This window comes from Limulus polyphemus, unplaced genomic scaffold (assembly GCF_000517525.1).
Source record: "Limulus polyphemus unplaced genomic scaffold, Limulus_polyphemus-2.1.2 Scaffold545, whole genome shotgun sequence".
NCBI classification, from domain to species: domain Eukaryota; kingdom Metazoa; phylum Arthropoda; class Merostomata; order Xiphosura; family Limulidae; genus Limulus; species Limulus polyphemus.
In genome coordinates, this window is record NW_013666155.1 from 188,148 (window position 1) to 214,696 (window position 26,549).

General features: G+C 31.9%; 1 protein-coding gene and 2 long non-coding RNA genes across 3 annotated transcripts in view; 2 read left to right on the plus strand and 1 right to left on the minus strand.

The window, feature by feature from the left end:
- The window catches only part of LOC106459003 (phosphatidylinositide phosphatase SAC2-like), a 61,605-nt gene extending 44,607 nt beyond the window's left edge, over positions 1-16,998 (plus strand). Inside the window, exons 15-18 of the mRNA XM_022385379.1 lie at positions 1,057-1,130; positions 6,550-6,705; positions 6,915-7,294; positions 15,012-16,998. Of these exons, the coding sequence (XP_022241087.1) occupies positions 1,057-1,130; positions 6,550-6,705; positions 6,915-7,294; positions 15,012-15,998 (1,597 nt within the window). The 3' untranslated portion in view covers positions 15,999-16,998. The remainder of the gene's footprint in view (positions 1-1,056; positions 1,131-6,549; positions 6,706-6,914; positions 7,295-15,011) is intronic.
- Positions 1-20,730, minus strand: LOC111085676. The gene is made up of 3 exons (XR_002610491.1): positions 19,868-20,730; positions 14,837-14,842; positions 1-11 (listed from the first exon to the last, which is right to left on the minus strand). It is a non-coding gene; the product is annotated as an uncharacterized LOC111085676 (long non-coding RNA).
- Positions 20,731-20,740: 10 nt separating this feature from the next.
- On the plus strand, positions 20,741-25,567 carry LOC111085675. The gene is made up of 2 exons (XR_002610490.1): positions 20,741-21,670; positions 21,797-25,567. It is a non-coding gene; the product is annotated as an uncharacterized LOC111085675 (long non-coding RNA).
- The last annotated feature ends 982 nt before the right edge of the window (positions 25,568-26,549 follow it).

The following is a 26,549-nucleotide window of genomic DNA, read 5'->3' on the forward strand; positions in this document are numbered from 1 at the left end:
TTGCTATACCTCTCTCAAGAATATATATAAACTGACAGTGTTAATAATTTTCTTTATAGTAATGCCATGGAAACTAGATTAACAGTTTCTTGTTATCACCCACATGCACTCAGTACAGCTGTATCAAGCATAATTATTTATGCTAATTGTTTAAGCTAATATCAAGTGATGCTAAATGCTCTTTAATTAGGAGAATGTCATTAAATTTAGCAAATATGTTCTTAAAACTTGGCAATGAATAATAACTGTCCACCCATATGATTATTTTGAAAGCCTGAGCTAGAAACTGCTAATCTAGTTTGTTTAGCCTAACCAATATCTGCACGTGCTTTCACCCTATCATAGTTTTTTTGCTCTAAATCAAGCATCTTTAATCGAAATGGCAAAAAAACTAAAAAGAGCACATTTTATCTTAGGTGAAACTGCGATAAAATTTTCAGACCAATAGCTCATGTGACTTTTTGCATGGGTGTATGCAAAAATTTTGTTCAAAATTGAGCAGTTTTTGTTGAATAACTATGCACATGTGGAGTGTATTAAGATCAAATTTGACATCTAATTGTAGGTTATAAACATCTGTCAGTGTACCAAATTTGGAGAAAATCCATCAAAGTTAAGTATGTTTTTTTATCAAATAACTTTTTAGTGTGATTGGTGAGAAGAAAGAAAAATAGGAAGAAATTCAATCAGAATTGAAAATTTTATATCGTGTGTTTCTAATTGGATTGCTTTAAAATTTGGTAAGTGAAGTGAGGGTCCACTAGAGCACTTCCACTAAAAATGTGGAATAGTTTGGAGTACTGCAGATAGTCCTCAAATAACTTTGCACGAAATTCAACAAACAAACAAACCTCTGGGAAAGTGCTTGATATTAAGAGCAACATGTTGTAAATCCTTATGTTCTGTGCTTTGTTGTGTGAAACTATTGTTTGTTTTTTGAATGTGACTGATTATCTTATATTAGAGAAATGGCACAAATATAATGTTGAAAATCACTAAATACCATAATGTTTTGTTAGAAGGTAGAGTAAAAAAACATTCCTTTTCTTCATACAGGTATGATGATGAAACTGACAGAATTACTAAGTACCAGAGAGTTTTGTTAGAAGATTTAGTTAAAATTGAATTAGGTAGGTTTATCTTTTTTTCTTAATTGCATATATTGTCTTAGAATTTTATCATAGAGAAATAAAATTATGTATTAATTCCTTTTTTTTTAATGTGGGTAATTTTCCATCTTGAAATTTTATCATGAAGATATTAAAAATAAGAATTGGTAGTTTTTTAATTAACCTTTTTTATAGTTGGGGTTTATTTGACCCAGTACTGATTTTCATGGCATTTTGATACAACAAAATATATCCTTGAGTTTATATTAATTTCTGATATTTTATGTGAAAAAAAGGAAAAAGCTATCTTAAAAAAAATGTATCATTTCCTGTCTTTTTCATTTGCTTGGAATTATGTGTGTGGTCAGTTTAACCTGAAACATAACAGATGTACCAAACTTCTGAACGTAATAGGAGTATCAAAACACTTATCTTGTTTTTATAAAGTCAACTTTTGAATGAAGTAATTGTTGTCTTTTTTTTTCAAATATAGTCCTTATGACATGTTAATGAGATAATTTTGTGAATTGATTTATTAATGTGATTTTGTAGATTATTTAAATGTTGTAGCATAATTGTTTTATATTTGTCCTTTCATACTTAAATATTTATACATTAATTGAATATTTTCATTTTATTTCTCCGGACATAGTGTTTTGTGTCAGAGACAATACAAGGTTGAGTAGTCGGTGCAAATGTATGAGGTTTTACTCACAGTGCTAAAAAATAATAGTGTTCAAGAGCTAAAAGTTTTTATTATGCAGTTACTGATGATGCCATATTACTTGGGAAGGTTAAAAGTAATCTCATCAAGAAAATATTAATTTCATTCAGCTAGCCATATATCAATCATCCAATTTGATGAGTTGTCCTATACACCATTTTACAGATATGCAGTGCACAAAATCTTTTTTTTTTTCAATAATTCATCTGTACAGCTATTGTATTATTGAAACTATTATGGAAAAGACAAACAATATTTAATTTTTTTCTTACATTGTCAGAACTAATTATATTAGAAAATGTCAACCAATAACTACTACTAAAACAATAAGTATATCACTAATATCATAAAGCATTAGGCACATTAATAATCATTCTAGTATTTCTTAACATGATTAGTTCTGTCATGGTTACCTAATCTTCTTGGATTTTTGTCTGAAAAGGATGTAGTATGTACTAATTAACAGATAGTTTTAGTTTTAATTAATACAATTTAATGGGAATTGTTTTGAGTATATGATAAAACTAAAAATAGTTTGCATAAATAGGGTATAAATCATGTGGATAAAATTACAACATGCTGCCCAAAATGGTCTAGTTTTGCAATACCTTAGGTTTTTTGTATCACATGACAAGGGGGAAAACATGTGCTTCGCATACAGAACATTGTTTATATTTTGTATTTGCATCAAATTTATAAAATCTGAAGGTAGTGCTGTGTATTTAAAATAATTAAAACACTTAGGTGACCTGCCTAGACTACTCGTATATGAGGTTGAGTTTGTAGAATTCTGAATGAATCTGGTGGCTGTGTGAGGCATCTCGGTGAATGTGAGGTTAAACCTAAGTGGATTAAATCTATTCCACAACATTTGATACCCACCAAATACGTCTAGTATAAAAACATTTTTAGCCAAATGAACCAATCAAAAATGACAAATCAGTTGACTTATCTAGTAAGAAACACCAACTCTAGCAATGCTTTCAAAACTTGGGTATGGGGTGGTAGTATTAAAACTCAATAGGGTGATGGTACTGGTACTTTAAGTGTCTATAAAGAAACAAAGAAATTCACACACAAAATCTTAATACATAAACACTGCTGTCTGAGATGTGGCTCTGGGGGATAACAGATCTATTTCCCAAATACCTTTCCATTTACAATGCATATTACTATCTGCACCCACAATTTCCTTAAACATAAGGTAATGTTTATATTTCTTTACCCTTATTTCATTTTTGCATAGTTCAAAGAAGTTTAAAAACTTCTTACACACTCACACATTACTCTTTTAATTATATTGATATAATACAACTCATACCACCAGTTGGATTAGTTGTCCCTTATGATCTTAACAGTATTTTGATTGGAAAGGTAAGGTTATTTGATTTTTAAACTACTAATATAATTGTTTTATTTTAATAACTTATTTTCACATTCTTCTAACATACCTTTATTAACTGTCATGGTTAGTAGCCTATATAATTATAGAAGTCCACTCATATAGATTTTCCCACATTATAACTATAGTTAACTGTTTAAATATTTCACAAAGGGAGTATCCAAATTTTGCTGACATCTGTGCTGTGTTGAATGGGTGTGTTATCAGTAATGTGTATCTAAAAGACTTTTTTTTTCTTTCATTTTCTCATCATTTTAAAATTATTCCATTGTTTGTTTGATCTTGCATGGTGGGCTATTGCAGATAAATTAGTAATCCTATTGCAACCAGTAAGCACCTTTCAAATGTTGAGTACACACCTGCATAAGAAAGCTTAAAAATTAAGTAAAAATAATAATTCTCATTCTTCTTTCAACAGTGTTTTAACTCAAAAATATTTTAGAATTTATGTCATTTTGTAACATTTATTTAGTATAACTTGCAAAGAAAAAAGGAAAATAAATGTTCCAGCTCTCATTTGTGTGAAGTTTTGAAGTTCATAAACACTGCATTTATTGATTATTTTATGATTTTTCTGCCTATACCACACTATAGGTTTATATTTCCTAATAAGCCATCATTCCTTGAGAATATAATTATTCAAGTTTTATTTCTCAAGTAATTTTCCTTCTTTGTTAATGATTTTATTACTATAGTTCTTCATTACCACCCTTTTATTATGTCACAGAATGTTGTGGAAAAATTGCTAATGAAGCCTATCTTTGAAAGCTGCTTTGTCCAACAATTAAATACAACTAGATAGAACATGTTATAAACTGCTTACATCAATATAGAGCAAATAAAGTGGTTTGTATAGTAATTTCTAGTTTCTCGATATATTGGCTAGCCAGTGATCCTTTAGGGATGAACTAAGTAATCTAATGGAACTTGTAGAAGACTCATGAATAAACTACCAATCTGGGAATTTTATATAGTTTCTTTTATGGCAAGACGTGAGCAAGTTTTACTAATCTCACAGCTCTGTTGCAATGGTTTTCTTTGAAATGAAAAAATACAAATGATAAAATAGTGAAGAAAGTAATGTGAGTTTATTAACCTGTTCTGAAGTTGTGGCTTTCGTAAAAAGACTTCCCCCATTACATAGTTACAATAACAATATATGAATAGTGTAATAAATTAAACGGTATGTTTTGGCTTTTACTTTATTAACAAGAAAGTGGATTGTAAAAATTAACATTCACAGGACTAATACCATACAACTATTGAAATATTCTAGTTATAGCTCATTTTATAGTATAAAACTTGAGCAGTATTAATTTTTGTTTCTTCAGCAGAAATAATATTTTCTAACCAACTTTTATAATAACATTATGGTGAATGATCAATGTTCATGTATATGTCATCATAATATATCCTATTTTACACTGTAATGAAAGTTCTTTGAAAATATAAAGCACATATATTTCACAAATAATACAGCTGTCTAAAGTAAGCCATGTCACAGTCATGTCTTAAAACAGCTAAATCATGTACCAAGTACTCATCAAATTACCACTTTACTTAGGGTAATTCAGGCTAAATATGGGAGTTGTTGTCCCTTTTGGTTACAAAATCTTTGGTACCCAAATTCAAAAAATCATATCATGAAAAAGTTTAGCCAGAAATAATAATAATATAAACAAAACAAAACGAAAATTTTGCCTAGATTTTTTCTCTACATCTTGTCTCTTGTTATTTTATCTTACCCAAAATCCAATTCAAAGTAGATGCACATAAATATAACGTTAGTTTTTTTATCAAAAGTGTCTATTAGTTTTTTTTGCTTTGAGTACCCATTACAACTCTCAGCTCAAACTCTCAACAAGTTTTCTGCTACTTAGAAACTTGTTTTGTTTGTGCTTGATTACTGCTACCCAAATTAGTTTTTTTGTATTACCCTCTGAATACCATTTTTAATAATTTCATCCAGTACTTGTATTTCCAGCACATTTGCTAACAGAAGAAATGCTATTCAAATTTCTTATACGAATTATAATTTTCAGAATCCTGTATTATCAAGGAGTTTTACTCTGTGTGTGTATACTTTATATCTGTTTCAACTAGTCTATCAAGAAATTTTTTTGTGTCTTCTGTCCAAAACCCATTTAGCTTAAACTCATCAAAGGTTTGAAGCAAACATTGATAAGTCCAGTTACAGTTCAGACATAACCTGTAAATTAGTAACAAAATAATAAAGATTTCATTGCACACAAAAGTCCAGAATTATGTACTGTATAAAGATAATCATTACAAAAAAACTGGAAAGTGACAGTGCTATTCACTGTACACAGCATAATATTCTGTGTATTTATGTATATAACCATACTATTTAACTACATAGTAACAATTGAATATTATATGGCTACTAAAAATCATAAGTTTAGAAACATGTACAAACTCCATAATAATTGTAAAACACTTGAGTAACAATAGAGATTGTATTTTGTTTTAGTGATCAACTTTTATGATGTTAAGTATATTAAGTAACACCATCTGACGGTAGTGTTCAGTTGAATTACTACACAGATGGGTGTTTTAAGCTTTAAGATAAATAGTAGGATTATCCTTTATGCTAAGCAGCACTACCTAGTGGAAAAGTGGCCCTTAGAGGCCACTGACACAATTAGAATATAATTTCCATTATTTCAGGATTTAATGCAAAAGTAATATTTCGGTTCAATGTGAAATATGTTAATGAAAATTTCAGCTTTGGTTGTTATCAACAGCTTAGAAACCATACTTCCATTTATCAGTTTCTACATAAATTGTTTATTTAACTACATGAATGGGCTAACTCCATCACTGCTCTTCAGTAGCTAAAATAAATAAGCCTTACCAAAATATAAGTTGATGTTCATATAATTATAAACAGCAAGGAAGTTCCTTTGCATTCAATTTTCTACTTGATTTGATTAAAGAAAAAATGAACATTGAACACAGATTTCTTACAAAATATCTTATTAGCCATACACAGTATGGTTTTTGATGGCTTTAGAGTTACTTTTCGAGGACGTAGCTAATGTTGCTTGTCACCTTTTATATCAGCTCCAAACCCTAAGCAATTTGAAAGAATTTATGAACTTTAATGGCTCTAGTAATTGAAAGAACAAAGTTTTTATGCTCTAAAGAGCCTCAAGAACTTGTAAATTTATATATCAGAGGGGGGGGTCTTTCAAAAACAATTGTTACTTAGTGCTCCAACTAATTTGTTACTGTTTGTAGGTTTAGTTCAAACATAGTTATAAAATATGTGTTGTGCATTCTTTCTTCTCCAGGCCCAGAACCATCCCTTTTTAAGTCGAAATATCAGTGCATTCGGTTGCATTATCTAATCAATGGGCAGTCTGGTTACTTTCACATGTTCCGGTCATCAAAGACTCGTTTTTTTAACAATGTTGCTGTTCCCATCAAAACTGAAGAAGATGCATTGGGTGGGTATATGATTACTTTATTGTACATTTCCAATTTATTGTTATTTCTTTTAAAGATATTTTCTGCATTAGTTATATAACTAAAAAAAACGTTTTTTTATTGTACCATCACTGAACAGAAATACAGTGAAAGTTATTCTGTAATTGTAACACGTAGGAAGTAATAAAAAAAGTTTTTAGTGGTCATTTTGTTTTTGTTTCTGTTTCAGAATCACTGAAGGCAATTTGTGAAACTTTCAAGGTTGCTTTGAGTGTTAAGATGCTAAATGTTCCATTTTTTGAGGGAAGATTAGAGAGAAGGAAGAGTAAAATGCCCTTGGCCCAAGGTGGGTCTAGTGAATATCGTGGTGGTCGTCAGCATGGAGGACTTAGCACATTCTATCGAGAACTTCCATCATTTTCATCAATGCCACGTAACATTTCTGAGGGGCAGTTAATGTCTTTTGTAAATGTTGGTTCTCGAGCTCTAAGTAATGTGACCTCTCAATTCGCTAAACTTAACCCTATTCGAAATGTGCGAGTGCTTGGGAAACGGCCAGGGAATGGAAGTTCTGTTCAAGGTACTGGCCCAACTATCATTGATGCATTAGTAAGTACTTGTGTTTTAGATATAATTTTTAATCTAAACTTTAATATTGTATAAAAAAATATACCAGCATATCATTAGTTTGTAATTGTACTTAATTATTTTCTGATACGGTCTTACTTCTGCTCATACAAAGCTATCTCAATCTTCTTTCTGTTCTCTAAGTGTTGCTAAAACATTTTAATGCTCAGTGCACCAGTCTATATATATCCCACAAATTTCATGCCACTTTTAAACATATATATAGCATGTGACCACCCTCTACCAATGGTATTGTGCCACATATATTGGCGCAGCTAACTTCCTCTGAGGTTCCAGCTCTATCCTCACTTTCTTGATTGGCACAGCATCATTTAGATATGTGTTTTTTTGCATGTGACTGCTGTTTACAACTGTACTTAATTGACATTTCAATACCTTTTTCAACAGTTATCTTTTACTGTGTTTACTTTCAATTTTTTTTTGCATTTGTTTATTGTTACTGAATTATATTGTAACTTAGGATGACTTCCCAATTCAATGTACCAACAATGGAAATTCCTGTTACAGTAGACAACACTTCTGGCATACCTACCCAGGCATTGGGTTTGACTTTATCTGCTGAGGAGTTACAGGCCATGATTTGTTGGGAGTTAGATTCCTATGTTCAGCCAATGATTTCATCTCATTTTCGGCCTGACAATGTTTCTGATGATGAATACAATCAAGGAGATGAAAATTGGATTCACTTTTTCTAGTAAATTCTTATTTTGGTCTGTCTACACCTTTTTTTACAGCTGGTTAATCAGGTATGTGGTATATTACGTGTTTCCTTTTCCTCCTAGCTTGCAGATGTCATCGATCGGATTTTTATGCTATTAATAATACCAGAATCCTCTACCATTTCTCTTATGTCATCATATATCCAGACTGGTCTTTCCTCCCTAAAACCTCTGTTGCCCTGGAAGGTCATTTGGCTTTCACACCCATTTCATTACCTTCTATCTCTCACATGTACGATCTCACATGTACCATTCCGATCTCGATCAGCTTCCTTTACAGGTTTGCTCTATATGGTGTTATGTGGCATGAACTGCCTCCATTTTTGGGGTTCACGTTCCTGACTTTATTCTCTGGAACCCTTCTGTTTCCTGTGATCTGTTCCCTGTTATACTAACTGATTTGGTTTGTCAACTCCTTAGGCTGGCATATTCAGACTTATCAATGAAAGGTCACCATCTCCTCAGTGTTTTTTCTCTTCAAATTTGTGATATCACCATGTCTTTGGATGCTTGTCTTCACCATCTGTTGTAAGAAATCCTTCAGGCCCGGAATGTGGAATAATCCCTATTCCTTCATTATCTGTACTATCTGGCTGTATCTTTCTCAGATGGATATTATCTCCCACCTGTGACAATTCTACACACATCTGTTTGCCTTTGACTTGGGTATTTTTTTTACAACATTTCACTTATGTTTCATTTTCAGGGAGCCTCTTTTACTGCTACTCATAGGATCCCACTCTGTGGCGAGTGTTATCTGGTCAAGTGTGCTTTTACTCAAACCCATATTATATGATAGTAGAGCTATAACACTCACTATAGAAATGGGGTGTTCCACAAGATTACAAGTGGCATGCTTAATGGTATATACTTATGTGTCTATAGGTTTCCATAAGTTTAACTCAGTGGTGGATCATTACTCATGGACTGTCATGAGTAAAGTAAAAGAGGATTCCTGCCCATCCTTGCTGATCCTTTGATTGCATAAATCAGGGACAGGAACTGTGGACACCCATTGCACTTTCTCTAGTGTAATGTTCCCCTGGACTCCCCCTTTTTCTCGAAGTGGAGCATGGGAGTTCTTACCAGTTCCCAGTCACTGGAGTGGTGGAACAAAGAGGCTTCCTCCTGAGTGTGAATTATAAATTTACCTTACAATACAACCACACATTTATCCACTCAATGAAAGGAGGGCAAAGCTGGGATCCCTCCTTCCCTTTCCCTGGATGCTTATTCCCAGGTGGACTGATAGTCAGTTGTAGCAGTACAAGTCTACACGGGATCCTCCTCGTAATAACAGGTTCTGGATGACACCGTCCTGTTCCCACGGTTGAGTGCAATAGAGGCCCCTCTTCTTGTTAATTCTGGTTACAGGAGGTTTCCTTCCCTGCTCCTGCAGTTGAGTTTGGAGGACTTGGTCTGCCTCATAATACCAGCAACAGGATGTATGTACACTATTTCTATGGTTGAGCAAATGTTTCACATCCTCCTCTTTATTTCAGGAGCAGGATGTGTCTTCTCTGCATTTACGGTTGAGTGAATTACAAATAATGACATGACCCCCTAATACCAGGTTTGGTTTGTTGTACTTCTTGCTCCTATGGTGGTTTTGGGAGTCTGTCTGGTTGCAGCCGAATGCTAGCTTCCTCTTCATAAGTCTGGTTGTTTGACGTATGACACCGTGTTTACTTACAGTTTGGGTTGGTGAATATATATCACATGGTCTACATGCCCTAGTCACAGTGTTTATATTACTTTAATTTCCTTTTCATCTGAGTGATGCTCAACCTCCTAATGCTGAGAATGGATTGTGGAACCTTGTTTGTCCGGTTGAGGTTGGGTAGATACATAGCCAAGGCTAGTTGTTTTTCTTCATCATTATATTTTAATGAACTGTCTCTGGACTTGCTGTTTCTCCTCATCTGGGTATCGAGTTCACTTTGCATTTTTGTTTCATAGAGCGGCTCTTCACCTATGGGAGCCAGCTGTTTTCTGGTCTGGTTTGTGCAATGGAGAATGATTTGAACTCACACCATATTTTACTATGGATTGTACCTCTTGGAAGAAATTAAACTTGTGCACATCCTTTATTTCTGCCCATGACAGGTTCATTTCCTTCTTATGGGTCAAAGAGCATACCTGTTCCAGAAGTAGTGTGGTGCCCCACATGTGTGCTTGGGTTTCATCTCTGAGCACACCATTTATTTCTAGGCAGTCACTTTCCACTTGGTTTCACTGTTAGGCACCTATGTCAACCCCTTCATCTTTTCAATGTGGGATTCTAGCTTTGTGTGAGAGAAGGTAACATTTTCTTACACTGAAAATGTATTTCCTGTAGATACTTATGTCTCCTTCCTCCCACAGCTGGTGGTATTTGTCTTAGATCCTACCAATCCTCAAAAGTGAGATTGAATGGGAAAATCATAGGAAGCTAGCTGCACCAATATAGGTGGTGCAGTACAATTGTGGAGGGTGGTCACATGCTATATACATGTCCAAAAGTGGCATGAAATTTGTGGGGTATATAGACTGGTCCGCTGGGTGATAAAAGTTTTTATCAATATTTAGGGGCAGAAAGAAGATCAAGATAGCTTTGTGTGTAAGTACCTATCAGAAAATATATTTTTAATGTAAGAAAATGTTAAATAAATCACACTTTTTTACAAGTTATAACAAGAAACCACAAATGTTTAGTCTAAAGAGATTAAATCTCATAACATTATACATCTATATATATATATTTTTATTTTGTTTCATTAATCTTTCGGCCATGTCTAACTAACACTACACAAGTTGCAATGATACAGCATACGTGCAGTTATGTTATCATATCCAATAGTATAAAACTGGCCTTTACAAAGTAACTTGTCTTTGGTTTGTTTTAGTGAACCAGTATTTTGTAAACTACGGTTATATTTCAGTTATAATCCATTACATATGCATATACATATATTATTACTATTTACAAATTAGTTCTTAAATTTCAGTTATTTTTCTTAAAACATAGAACAGTAAATAAAGAAAACTGATTTTTTTCTACCTACAAACTTTGTACTTGTTTGCCTGCTTGCTGTAATTTGCTAAGCCTTGTCAAATTTTCCATGTGGAGAATGTAAAACAAAATTTTTTTAGGTTTTATATATGCATTTTGAAATAACCAAATATTATAAATTACTCTATCAGTATTGCAGAATTCCACTGTAACTTATCAAGCTTACTAGCTGAACTGTAGTTGAATAAAAAAAAAAAAGTTTTTTCAGACAACATTTTTACTTACAACTTCCTTTGGCAATTCAAGACAAACAAATAATATTGAGAACTTCCCACCTTTTAGAGACTGAGAAAACACCAGAAGTACATTCTGAGCATTCAATTTGTTATTCACATGTCATTGACAGAGTACGTAAGAGGTGGGTGGGGCCACTGTGTTTGATTCACTAAATGTAACGATATCTCAACAAATTGAAAAGATAGGAGGTTCTTATTTTATATTCTTGCTTGTCAATATCAGTAATTTGAGTTTCTAATTCATAAGAAACTATAGACTTTGTATTTGGACATCACAAATATATAATTTGAACCAAGCTGTATTGAACAAAACCATGTGACACAAAAAAAATTGATATTTAGGAATTTTGTTTTAAAATAATCAGTTTTAAATAAAGAAATTATTAATGTATAATACTGAAATTTTAATTATAATCTACAATGTGATACCAACCTTATTGACAAACATTCATAAAATGGTAGATCAATGAAGTATTTAATGTAAGCCCACAAACGTGATGATATGCCCTTTGACCCCTGCCCAAAGGAAGACTCGTAGCGAGAGGGTTAACTCAAAAATATGATTATCCATGTCATGTTTTTCATACTGTTTTCCTTCTGTGTTAGTGATTTTATTACAACAGGCTTTACTCCAACCATTTTCTGATGTGATAAATCATGTGGTCTGAATAATTACTAATGAAGCACAGCTTTCAGAATAACTATAGGCAACTTTTAAATGTTCTTGAATATAACACATTATAAACTACTTATATCAGTGTAGAGTAAATAAAGTGGTTTTAGCAGTAATTTATGGTTTTGTAGAAAACTGACTAGACAGAACTCCTGTAGGAATGAACAAAGGAATCTAATGGATAGTGTAGAAGCCTTAAAAACTAACCATAATCTGGGAATTTTTATATAGTTTCTTTAGACATTATTTTTATTCCTTAAAATGTTTTCATTTTAAATTGTATCTGTTTGAAAGGCACAGAAATTTTCTTCTATGATAAAACATCAGGTAAGCTTAAACAGGTTTAGCAAGTGCTAAGCATATGCATAGTAAAAATTTGTGTAAACTAAACACACAGACTTTCCACAGCTATGTACATCTGGCAGAGAACAAGATCTACTAAATTACTGGAAATGTAAATCAGTATGTAGAAAGTGATATGGTATATAAGTTCACCGAACAGAGCTATGGTAACAAGCCCAACAGTGATAGACAAGGTGTTGTGTTATATGAACTTGTTAAATAGATTGTTGGGTAGAGTATTTTATTATACTGTATAGATGTTGGGGTGGGGAATAGATGATGAGCTTGATTCTACAAGACACTAAAAAATAATGAGAAACTGAAATAAGCCTTCTTCATCAGAACTCTTTGTCCAACTCTGACCTATCAGCAAGGCAAAATATTTCAGTCAAATATGGTCTCCTTTCCTCTTCAGATAACTTAACAGAAAACAAGAAAATACATTTATTTAACTCAAGCACCATGTTAACTCTGAATTTTATATGTCCTTCATAAACCAGGTCTCATTTATAGCTGCATTCTTCCCTGTTTCAACTTCATAATTTTAAGTGTAAGAAAGTTGAAATTATGTAGAGAAAAATGAGTAAAATATTAGACACTCGTATATATCAAGGTATGTGTTCTTGAAGAGTAGTGTTGGTCCAAAGCAAGAACCATGACAAACCCTTTGTTGAGTGGCATAAATATATTTTTCCCCTTAGCAGCATGACTTTTTTGTTATTGAAGATAGTGTTGCAGGAGCTTTGAAGATCTTAGTTAACAGTTGTTCATAGGTATTCAGAGAGGTATGGCTGAGATTCCATGTAGGATGTTAACTAAAATATATTTTGGATGAGGATTGAAACTTTTATTACACTTGTCAACATGCTAGGATATTTTTTTATCCACTCATGACACCTAGACTAATTTGTGCTGAATAGATCAATACTAGATTGATAGTAATAAGGATTCAGTGAATGTTCATCTTACTTATTGCAGTATAGTAAAGGTTATAAGGTAATGAGTGTTTTAAGTAATGAGATAAAAAGAAGAGTGATGAGTTTCACTTTTATGAAGACTAAAATAATATTGATAGTGCCAAAGCATCAATACTACATTGATAGTAATAAGGATTCAGTGAATGTTCATCTTACTTATTGCAGTATAGTAAAGGTTATAAGGTAATGAGTGTTTTAAGTAATGAGATAAAAAGAAGAGTGATGAGTTTCACTTTTATGAAGACTAAAATAATATTGATAGTGCCAAAGCATCAATACTCATTTCAATTTATTTTTTGACAGTTATGATAACAATATCTTATAGATGAGCAATATAATTTTTGAGCAGTTTTCAATGCCTGCAAGAACTTCATATCTGTGAGCTTCTCTTGTTACCCTTTTTTTTCCCCTAGAAGCTCACTGTGTTGTATTGACATTAACTATAAAAGAGTGGAAATAAATTACTACTTGCTCAAGTGACTTTCAGGAAAGAGTTGTTAGGTGGTGAAAAGTTTATAATGACATTCAAAGAAAATTTTAAGTGAATAAATATGAAGAACTAATATTTTGTACAGATTAGTCTTAAAGTAATTGCACTAAGTTGAATGAACATTTATTTTATACAACATCTTGTCAAATTGTATTCCTGATAAACACATTCTTATCTTTTTAGTAATTCTTAAGAATTATCTGTAGCATGAAGGCAAACATAGCTGTTTAGCATGAAATGTATCATTAGTAAAGCTTGCACTCTTTTTTTATTTCTTAGAGGCATACTTGATTTTTTAAAAAGATGGTTCTTCATTTTGTGTGTAACATTAAGATAAATATTTCAGAAAAATGTGTTATTCCTGTTGTTATTAAATAATTTATGTGATTCTAACAAACAGTTTAAATACATTTTAGAGTACAGAATAGTTTTTATTTTTTTACAGCCTACTCTGTGACTCTGATAAAAAAAATATTTTGATAAAATTTTGAGTGTAGTTATAGACATAGAAGACTAATAGATGATAGTTAAGATAATTAAATAAAAGAAAATATTAAAAGAGGAAATTTTGGCTTCTACAGTGTTCTGGAAATTAAGTAGCATCAACTAATTTACAATTGTCTGTTGATGTTAATGTTATATCAATGTGCTACTTCTCAGAGGCTTCATGAACAACGTTGCTATTAAGTCAGATTTTTAAAAAATTGAAAATGAAAACTATAATGATTTGAATATCATTATATAGATATTTTCAAAAATTAGCTGACAAAATTTTATTTTGGGCCATATAACTTCAGTTTCATATCTGAATTATAGTCTTTTAAGTAATAACATAATTGCAAAAATTCTTTTTACTGCCAATTGCTCTTTAAAAAATCATTCTTCATTAAAGTTCTAAGAAATTTAAAATGTACTGCTATAGTTTTGTTTTCTTACTGCACATCCAGTTTTTAATAAAACTATTTAAACAAAAAATGAATAAAATAAAATAGAAAATAATCAAATGTCTTTTACTTAATACTCTGTGATTTTTAGTATGTAATTATGTATAATGTATACTAATTAAAACCATTTTGATCAGAAACAGGTTTTAACATTAATCGTAAATGGATTATATTGAAGCTTAACATTATCTTATCAGGTATAAGTATAATCAGTTTAATAAAGTTATCTGTACTCTTGTCTCCAGCAAAGACAATGGCAACGACCCGTATTTCAGATGGATAGTTCAGAAGATGACTCTGAAGAGGATTCTCTAAGGCGTCAGAAGAAACAGAGTAATACCAGTCTTGGCACATATGTCAGTTCTGACTTCTCAGAATGCAGTGATCTGGAAGAACAAGATCTTTTAGCATCTGAAAGCTTGGACCAAGAGATTGAGAAACAACGTCAAGACTCCTTGTTGAAAAGCTGTGGTATTTTGGCCACGAGCCCCACCTTGAAAACAGAAAGTATCCAACCATCTAAGTTGCAATTTATAGAAGACCACTTTAGTTCAATGGAATATCATTGCAATGTTGATGTGGATGATTTTGTATTGGATGCAATGAGAAAGGCTTCCCTGCGACATCTTTACAGGAAGGAGTCAGAAAATTCATCTTTTATTCAAGATAGTCAAGAATACTCTTCCTCTTGTCAGTCTTTGAGCTCTGTTACACCACAAATTCAGGTAAGTGAAGACATAAGCAAGTCATTACCTTCAGTTCAGCAAGATATCTCTGTATATAAGATGTCAAATGAAGTGGCCAGCAAGTCATTATCCTCAGTTCAGCAAGATATTTCTCTGTGTAGGATGTTGTCAAAATCTTCTGATGTGATTGACAACAAAATGACCAATATAGCTTCATCAACCAATGAAGTATCCCATCTGTTACTCCAGCCAGATATCTCCCAAAATGAGAATACTTCTAAGATAAAGCCTTCACAGAGTGAAAGTGCCATCCAGGACTTTTCGCTTACACCCCTCAACCTGCAGAACCCCCTTTCCTCACCAATATTTGTCAAGAAGGATCTAGTTGTTTCACCACTATCCCGTATTGCCAAGGGTGTCCAAAGCCTGAGTATCAGCTTAATGAGTGGCACTCGTGGACCTCAGAAAGGGTGTTTGGACATTGAGGCATATGAAAAATTGAAAGAAAGGAAGAAAATGAGCCAGACTCGCATCCTTGAATTGTGATGAATGGGTCAAGGAACTTGAATAAAGCTTTTGAAGTTTAACTACTTTTACTGCATATTAGTAGGTTTTTTGTTAAATATATTTATTTAATTTGCTTGTATAATTACATGTAGGTAGTTGACCACCTAGTCATCCTGTGTGGATCAGCTTGAATTGATAGGTAGGATGATGAATTAGAGAAATCATATTGACACATTCCAGATAAAGTGTACATTTTTTTATTTGTTTTTTAACACTGTACACAACTTAGTGACTTTTCACTGTTCAGTTCAAGAAGTATTTTTTTAAGCTTCTTAAAGGAATAGTATTCTTGTAGTCAGTATATTTTGTATCATTGCTTACTTGCTTTTTAGACAAATTAATGATTTAACAATTTTGTCTTGTTACCATTGCTAATTTATTACATTTTTATTCAAAGGATCATTGTTTACTTTTTTCGCAGAATCATTCCTATGCACTTGTGGCCTCTAATAATCATAACCTTTCTGGGCATTAAAAGTAACATGTCTTAATCTGCTTTCATTTTCTCAGATCTCTCTCTGTCTAGCAAAGCATTTACTCCACACACTTTCAGACAGTTCTCAAGCCCCTCTTTAATGTCTAAGATAACACTGTTGATGAATGTTTACATCTTAGCAAAGTTATGAGCACCAAAACAATTGTATGTTTGTTGGAGATGTAATTTCTCGTGCATTCTGTAGGCTTAAAGTACAGCATATATGAAAATGAACTAATTACAAAATATAATGTTTAGCATAGTAGTATTTATAATATAAATTATCTGCTTTTCATATTTGAAGACTTACAAGAGAAAAAGTTTAAACCTTATGATTGAAGGCACTTAAATAGGAAATGGAGACATAGTCTTCAAAAATTCAACCTTATATTTAATTCCTTGTTTCAGTACACTTAACAGAATTTATAAGCCTTGAACTTATTTATCATTATTATTAACAGTCATCTGTCTTAGTTGTGTATCATTTTTTTTTACTTTCATAAATTTCTTTAGGCTTGATTTTGTATAGTTTTAATTCATATATCAGTCTTATTATTTTTAAACATAACTTATTTTAATTGTGTATAGCTTGATAACTTTCTAAGTAACTTTGTGTTTGTAAAGTTATCATGACTTCATTTTTAGTAGAGGAAAAGGATGTAAGGCCACACACTGAAAAATGTGCATACATTATCTCATCGGTATAGTGTTAAGTGACTATACAGCTCCTAGTGATAGCTATATTGAATGTATCTAATTAAGACTGTGTAGACAGGAAACTTGTTTTCTGGGATATGTTTTGAATGAACCTTCTGTGAAGTTTGTTATTTCAGTATGTTATATAAAAGTTTTATATTACAAGTTGTCATAACATTGTAGCAATAGGCAGTGTTATTGTAGAAATTGAGATGTTATCTGTGCTTTAATTTCAAAAACAAGGAATTGTTGATAATAGAAAATACAAGTCTTAGCTTTATTATACAAGTTCTCTCAGCAGTCTTTTTTACTTATGGTAAAGCGTAACTTCATCAGAAAACAGTAATACAGATGAAGTGCTGGATAAATCTTATATAGACATGGAGGATAATTATTCAAAATAATCAGAAAATGAAGAACCATTAATTTTAAATATCAACATTTTGGGAGTTTTCTGTTATTTGAGTCCTTATTTAAAAATTCAAAGCAAAGGGGTAAATACTGGACATATTCAGGAGGATATTTTATTTTCTAAACCTTCCCCCAAACCAAAAGAGATTTGATTGATTACTTTCAAACTGAAAGAGCTTTTATTAGATAACTCAAAAACAAGATCTTTTATGACACAAGTATTAGTGGACTATGAACAGAGCTAGCCCTAGGCAAAATCATAGCACGTGCAAACTTTCTATTTGGTGACTCTATAAAGTTCACAAGAACTGCTAATCACAGTGTTTGTTTTGGCACCCCTCAGGGTGGCTGCTCTGTGCTGGAGCACATGTTGCTCACCACAAGGGCCAACCATGGATATGAATAGGTATAATTGTTTGTTGAGTATGCAACTTTTCAGGTGATAATATGAAAGGTATGTTAATAAGAGAAAGACAAAAGAGACATCTAACTGTGCATATGACTTTCCCACGACTTGTGGTTAAAAGTAAAAAATTTATGCCATAGACATTATTGAAAAAGTAAAAGATAACACACCAGAACTTTATAAAAACTACATATGAATAAAGTTATATATATATGGTAATATTAGATAAAAGTGATGTCCATGTGAGAATAACTTCTGACAAAGTAGGAATGTGTTTTTGAGATCAATCTTTATTCCAGATTATAAAAGTACTTAAACTTTGTCATTTTTTGGACTTTTGAAATTAATTTTTGATGATCCATTCTACCATTTTTTTTTCCCAAATTATTGATAAAGAATTTTGACAGTGGTTCTTAAACTTATGTAACTTAAAATCAGTAGGTGACTTAGAATTATTTAATTCACTTTTTTAAAATACCATGATCTTTGAATTCTTAACATTTGGAAGTCATAGAATTAGGTACATGTCTAAACATACTTTTGATAATTATTGTTATAGCTATTTATTTTGAAAGTTATGCATTTAAAAATATACTAGCAATTCTATGAAACAGTATTTTGTGTTTTAAGCTGTGAATGACAAACTACCATTTCTCCCTTCTTTAAGTTATACAGTAGCTACAGCCAGTTTTTTTTTTGCATGATCTTATTAAAGTAGATTTTATTACTAGTTGCAATTTTCAATTTTAAAAAAGTGGAGTTCTTGAAAGAAAGAAGAATTTTGTCCAAATTATTCTAGAATTTGTTTCATTGATAAAAAAAAGTATGTAGTAATCCTAGCTATAAAGAATTAGTGAAAATAAATCTTGTGCTAAGTACTTAGTCTTAAAAGTTGACAAGACCTTAATTTTTCTGCTTCTCATAGATTCAGATTAATTTCTCCTTTGAATTGCTTTTTTTTTCCAAGCATGGATTACATCTTATTCTTCAAGAAGCATTCACTAGTGCTCAGGCTTATAAATGCAAACACTAACATTATAGTTATAAAGAACTCATTAATCATTTGCCATCTGACCACCCTTGCTTTTACTGGAATCAGAAGTTCAGAATTCTTGTGACATTCAGCATAAACTGCACTTGATAAAGGCTTTAGCATTTTCCAAGAGTAAAATAAAAGGTTAGTTGATATTAAGAGTGTATGTATAGACAAAACAGACTCATACTTTGGCATTTTATTATCCTCACAAGAAATTAGTTACCTTAGATTGGTTGGATATCTTAATTTGGTGTGTTGAGCATAAGTTCAATAAAAAGTACTTTGTAAATGAGAAAGTTTTCTTCCTCCTTGAAATATTTCATCAAAATTGTATGTGACTAATCCTTCTTTTGCAACTTGTGTAAATCTGCCTACCACCCCATGCACAAAGATTCGAGAATTTTTGTGACAGGCCATTCAAAATATTGTGCACACAAAATGCTTGCATCATATGATGTCAACTGCAGTTGAAGGGTTAAGATCTTGGACTTTTTTCATATTGTTGTTTTTTGATAACACAAAAACCATCAATGTATTTTTTACACAATTCATTATAACAACCAAAACTGATGTGAGAGAATTTACGATGTGCTATAAGAAACCGTCTTTAAGTATTTAGGATATATATGAAGTGTTAATTTCCATCAGTTTATATTGTATCTTGCTGTGATAGTTTCATTTATAGTACCTTCCAAAAGGTTTAGCTACTAAAATTAAATGTAAGTTATTTATTGCACTTAAGATTGTAAACAGCTAAATAATACAAATGTTCAGAAGAATAAGTTTTTTTTATCGAAATGCAATCTCTTGACAACACTGAAAACTTTTATCATATATATATATGTATATATAGATCATTTTTATTCAAATGTATAATGCTTAGCATTTGTCTTGTGGACCTTGAGGGATACATATGTGGCTTTCATTTAGATTACATTCCAATGATGTTCAGAAAGTGCTGTAATCAACTGATCAAACTGTGTTACTACGTAAATAGTGGTTCTGACTCGCAGATAAAGCACTATAATTAAAATAGTCAAAAATGAACCATGATATGAAAAAATTCAAAGAATGAATGTGTTCTAAGGCCAATCAATACTAACATCTACTGTTAGTGCTCTAGGGTTAGCAGTAGATAGGGAAGGTGCTCTTTGGTCAATCAATATGATGAACCAGTATGTCAAATGAAAGTGTTCTAGAATTAACAGATATGTCCAATGAAGGTGCTCTAGGGGTCAAATCATATATCTAAAAATGATGCTTTAGGACTATCTCATACAAATGACGGTAACTAATGTGTCTGGTAAAGGTGCTCTAACATCAACCAGTGGTAAAGATGACTTAATACCAAACAATACGAAAATCCTTTATGATGAATCATTAAGTAAAGTGAAGGTGCTCTAAAGTTAACCAGTATGTCAAGTTAAGTTGGTCCAAGATAATCTTGTGTATTCTGAGTGGGCATATATCTCTATGATGTATCATGTCTTAGGTAGAAAATAAATTGTGTTTTTGTCCTTGAAGTTCTATGGATAAGCAGACTGTGAAGCTAATCCCTATTATGATAAATTTTTAAGAATGTTTTTAAAATATATTATTTTTGGATCAAATAAAATCCAACTAAGCTCTTTTTTATCTCTTTTAGTGATTTTAAGAATATAACATAATTAAAAAGAAGATTTTTACATTCTAAACATATTAAAGGTATAGTAACTCTCTACTAATGGTTAAGGGTGTGGTATACAAAAATAAGTAATCAAAGTGTATGTTTAAATTTCCTAGAATTAATATACCAATACTCAGCTTGCTGCCATCATTTACAAATAGCATTAAATCTTGCAAACTATGTGAGCTGTTGTGATAAGTTTCTTTCTTTTTTTTAAGATGCAGGATGACCCTAAAGGACTGTGAGTTGCTCACCATTGTACCAGTTAATTTAAAATGCTATCATGGCATATAACAAGCATCTTCAATAGCAACCTGACTGACTGGAACACTTCTATTATTCCTACTGTTGTTCTTTGACTTTTTTTCGTTTAATAATTTGATGTAATTAGATTAGCACTCCTTCACCTCACACACATTAGTTTATCATAGACCAATTATTGTAGATCACTTACACCAGGCTTCTGGATATCTCCTATTTCATCATGGTCACATGTATGTAAACTATAACATGTGGTTGTTGTCTATTTAGAGGTCATTCAATTTCTAAGAAGAGGGGGCATCCAGAAGGTTAGACGTTTAAGTCATAAACCTTCATAGAGGCTTTGTTTTCAATGTGCTGTAATTATTTATTCTGTAGAAAAGTTCAGTATTGGACAAAAAAAATCAAATTAGTGGATTACTGAAAGATATTGATCATTATTTGATGGGTTTCATAACTAAGTTGTCACTGTGTTACTTGAAGATCAGGTTATGATGATACTGTGACAGCTTGTGTGACTCTGAAGACAAGGCTTTAATGATACTGTTACAGTTTGTGTTACTCTGAAGATGAATTATAATAATACTGTAATATTCTTTTACTCTGAAGACAAGGTTATGATGATACTCTAACAGTTTTTATTACTTTGAAGACAAGGTTATGATGATACTCTAACGGTTTTTATTACTTTGAAGACAAGGTTATGATGATAGTGTGACAGCTTGTGTTACTCTGAAGACAAGGCTTTAATGATACTGTTACAGTTTGTGTTACTCTGAAGACGAGTTATAATAATACTGTAACACTCTTTTACTCTGAAGACAAGGTTATGATGATACTCTAACAGTTTTTATTACTTTGAAGATAAAGGTTATGATGATAGTGTGACAGCTTGTGTTACTCTGAAAACAAGGTTTGATGATCCAGTGAAAGCTTGGGTGTTTCAGTAAGCGCAGCAAGGTTATTATGGTAATACACTATACTCCCGTGTTTTACCATTTGTGTTAATAAGGTTTTAATGGTGCAATGTAAATATGTTTTATTCGTATCTGCAAGCCAGTTTATACTGAAAGAAGTAGTGTAACTTGTGTTAATTTTTGTGCGCATTACGTTGTGATGATGATGATGATGTGATTTAAATTGAAAGTGTATTTTCCTGTTATTTTGTGGTATGAAAAGAACGACATCAGGTAATATTTTTGTTACTACTATTTTATTTCACGTAATCAAAACGTTTTGAATCTCGGTATTATTCTCTTGAAAAACCTTAAAATTCACAAACCACTCTTTATATTTAAAATTTTCACTGACCAACTACTAACCAGCTTTTTGGTTTTTATTATACTATTCTTGCTTACTGTTATAAGGTAATTTATTATTCAGTTACTCGAGGCAAATTGCTATGTCCTAATCGAACTTGCAACAGTGGATGTGATGTGCATAGCAAACACACTTTTACATTCAAAGGAATTATTTAAGTATACAGCTACATTGTGTTTAAGCGCATCAAATTTACGTTTTGAACTTTATCATTTAAAGTTATGATCTTGAACTTTTTATGACGTGTAGTAGTGCTCTTATGTAATTTAGCAATGTCGTTATTTTTAACTTTTTACTTCTGAGTGGAGTAATGTTTTCGCCGGTGTCCGTACATAAATATTGATAGATTTCTCTGTAGTAACTCGTGAAGGCTATTTACTAATTTGTTTTCTTCATCATAAGTTAAAGGACTGTTACTGTTGAATGGACAAATTGCTGGGAATCCCGCCATTAAGAATGTTCACGCATTATTACGTTATTTTTATGTACATATGTGTACTTGTGAGTATCTGCATACAAAGTGTGAAAATGAATTATGTACTTTATCGGAAATAATTGTAAACCATGAAAATGACCAATTAGAAATAATATAAAAGTAATGTAACACCCAGCTATGTATTTCGCTTAGTGTATATATATAAATAAATATGATTATACATGAAACATTTAAACATTTATGTTAGTAATTCTTTTAATTGCAGTAACGCTCTAGACGTGATGAGTTAACCCTAAATAAAAGTGGAGTAGGAAGTAAGGATATTTATTATAACCTTGACTCTTAGTATTTTATTTAATGAATGTTAGCTTTAAGGATTCATCCGAAAACAAAATATATTTTGAGGTCTCATCGATCTGTAAAGCAACTGTATCCTATTGATCAACCAGCAGTCTGTTTCTCTTAACGCGCACACGATAGTTTTGTGGGTGGTCAGAATTGTATTATTGTGCTTGGTAAAATATGGGCTATAATTCCAACGACTGAACATAAAACACGTGGTGTTAATGACATTATTTGTAGATTAATGGATACAGGATGAGGGCATGACTTCCAGTTTCTGTCTCTTTTTTTTTCTGTTGTTGTTAATATGCTACGTATTAGCGAAAGGTGGTAATTTTCGTGCAGTATCACGTTTGATATAAAAACACCTGAAGTATTTTATTTATTTCTTGTGAAGTAATCCTGCATCTCACCATATCTTTATTTATTATTTCACGCCTTAGAGGAGTTTATCACAAGCTTTCCTCCCATATAGGCATGTCCTACAAACTTTCAATCTTAATTTATCATGTAAGATGTTTTTAGCAGTTTCGTAAAAGTAATGTAACACCCAGCTATGTATTTCGCTTAGTGTATATATATATATATATATATATATATATATGAATAAATATGATTATACATGAAACATTTATGTTAGTAATTCTTTTAATTGCGGTAACGCTCTAGATGTGATGAGTTAACCCTAAATAAAAGTGGAGTAGGAAGTAAGGTTATTCTGGTAGGGCCATGTTCTACATACTTTTAGCCTTGGTTTATCTTTTAAAATGTTTTTAGCAGTTTAGTCATTTGTGTATTTAACGTAATGGCTTTACAAACTTACAGATTTAAGTTTCAGTCCTTCCCCCCTTTTGTCAATGGGGGGAATTACTTCAGTCTTATAATTTCCGTTTTTGTTTTCAGTGCTTTGATAATTGAAGGAAAGAAAAATGGACAATCACAAAAAAGTTTAATAAATTCTATAGGATACGTAGGTTAAGAGAATAGCCGTGGGTTAAATTAAACAGGTATAAGTAGGAGGAAAGTGTCGTGTGTTAGAAGTTGTCTTGCACATTGTCAGGTGTCGTAGAGTTGAAAACTCTTCATAAACGTTATTTATTCAACAAAATATCGAATTATAATTTCCTTTTTTTTGATAATGTATGTCAACGATTTATCTAAGTAGTTCAAACGGGTAGATGATTTGTGTTCTTCATTTACAATAACCATTTCCAAAGTTTATTTAAAATACGTAAGAATGGAGAATTGTTCAGGTGTTATTATCAGGGGCCCAGTAGATATACGTACCTAATGTTTATTTATTATTATTATTAATTAATTATGGTGTTACGGTCAGATATAACTGTTATTATAGTTATAATAGAGCACGTCTTGATAGATGTCGTATGGTTTTTTCTTATGGTCACTTTATACTGTTGTTTCCACTACCGTTACACACACACCACAAAATAACAAATGTACATACTGATGTATATGTGTTATTATCACACTGTCGGTAAACTGAATCTGGTATAGTGGAAATGGTTTTATCATATACTGTAGAAGGTCACGATTACAATAAATATAACGGGAAAATTGAAATTGGGGCTTGTACTAGAAGACATTATACTGCTCTGTCCATGATAGTAATTAGATACTGGTACGAATCAAGTGTTTGATGATGAACACTATCTTTAATGGAAACTTTATCATCGCTTATATGGATACACTTCCAGCACATCGTCAGCGGTTGTTAAACTTAAACCTAATGGTCTAGGTGTGGCTTACAGTGATTTTGTGTCGAATTTTAGTGGTTTATTCGATAGCATGTAGCGTGGTAATCAGGAGGCTTCTGTTGTGTGATGTGTTGTTGTTTTTTGTTTGTTTTTTCTGAAGAAAAATATATGTATATTATCTGACATTGATATTCATTAAGTGTAGCTGTAATAATTATCCAGTGTTCAGTAAATGGTGTCATAAACCACAGGTTTAAAGTAGAAAACTTGTGTGTATTAGATATGGCAGTGCTTATACTGGCATAATTATTTAGGAAGTTTCATATAGTTTGAATAAAGATAAATAACTTCAAGAATGCAGGTGTGTAATATTTATGATAATGAAGTATATGAATTATATGGTTTGGAGTATTCATTACTTGTCGATACCACTATTGTGTTTACAAGCTTAATGCATGCTAAAAACTAGGTTTTACACAGTACGTAATAGGTTTAAGTAAATAGTTTAATTTGAAAATTATACGCTCTTTGTTGGAGTATAAAATATTTGGCGAGAAAAGCAGAAGGTGTTATGTAAGATGTAAAGAATATTAAAACAATATTGAAATATTCTCGAAAGCCTCAGGCCCCTTTTTCTTTTTTCCTTGTCTGAGAATACGTGAAATGTCTGGTATCTGAGTACAAACGATTCTTATAAACTTTACGTTGTACCTACGTGTCAACCACTATACTACATGAAACTTTACACAACAACTTAAAACAAGAGAGAGAGAGGAAGAATTTTAATACAGTCTCTGTAATACTTGTAGGTTTCCATTCTAGTGTTCTCAGCGAGCTTTGAATCCTTGTAAGTCTTGTTACCCCGTGAAATGTGTATAATAGCTCGTCATAAGAACAGCAATGTAAAATTTATATAACATATTCTCCGATAGAAGTATTGAAGTTGAATAAAGAGGCTCTGCTTATAGTAGTTCTTCTGTTGTGTTTTATTTTGGACATTTCTAAATATATATAATCTCTTCATTTAATTTATCGCCTGTTTATATATTAAATCTACATGTTCATTTGAAGAATGTGCACGATAATTTACACTTCGTATTATTAAGGTATATGTTTATTTCCTAAATGTACGTAAAGTTTATAAATTTACTGGCAATAACCACTTAAAAGCCCCTCCCCCCAGTGGCACAGCGGTATATCTGGAGACTTACAACGCTAGAAAGTACAACAGCGAACTCGAGAAACGATGAATCTTCAACATGGCAGTTTACAATTAATGCGCTATAAGTTGCACAAATTATTTTCCAGTTAATGCACTTTAGTAAAACTAGATTTATTCAATGGTGGAAAGTGAAGGACTTAAAGAAATTCTTCAGGGAGATAAAATGAAGGCGCTTGAATTAATTTTAAAACTACCCTATGACATACTCAGTACATCATTCATTACTGTTGTCCAGGTTTCGGTAAAGTATTCATAGCCATTTGTTTCGATAATAATAAGGCAAGGCTTGAGACTGTTATAAACATACTCATTGTTTACTTTAATAAAACGAAGCGCTTCCGACTAATGTAAAAAGGCCAGGTGGTTAGGGCGCTCGACTCGTAATCTACGAGTCCCACCAAACATGCTCGCCCTTTCAGCCGTTGGGGCGTTATAATGTAACGATCAATCCCACTATTCGTTGGTAAAAGAGTTGGCGGAGGGTGGTCATAACTAGCTGCCTTCCCACTAGTCTTTCACTGCGATATTAGGGACGGCTAGCGCA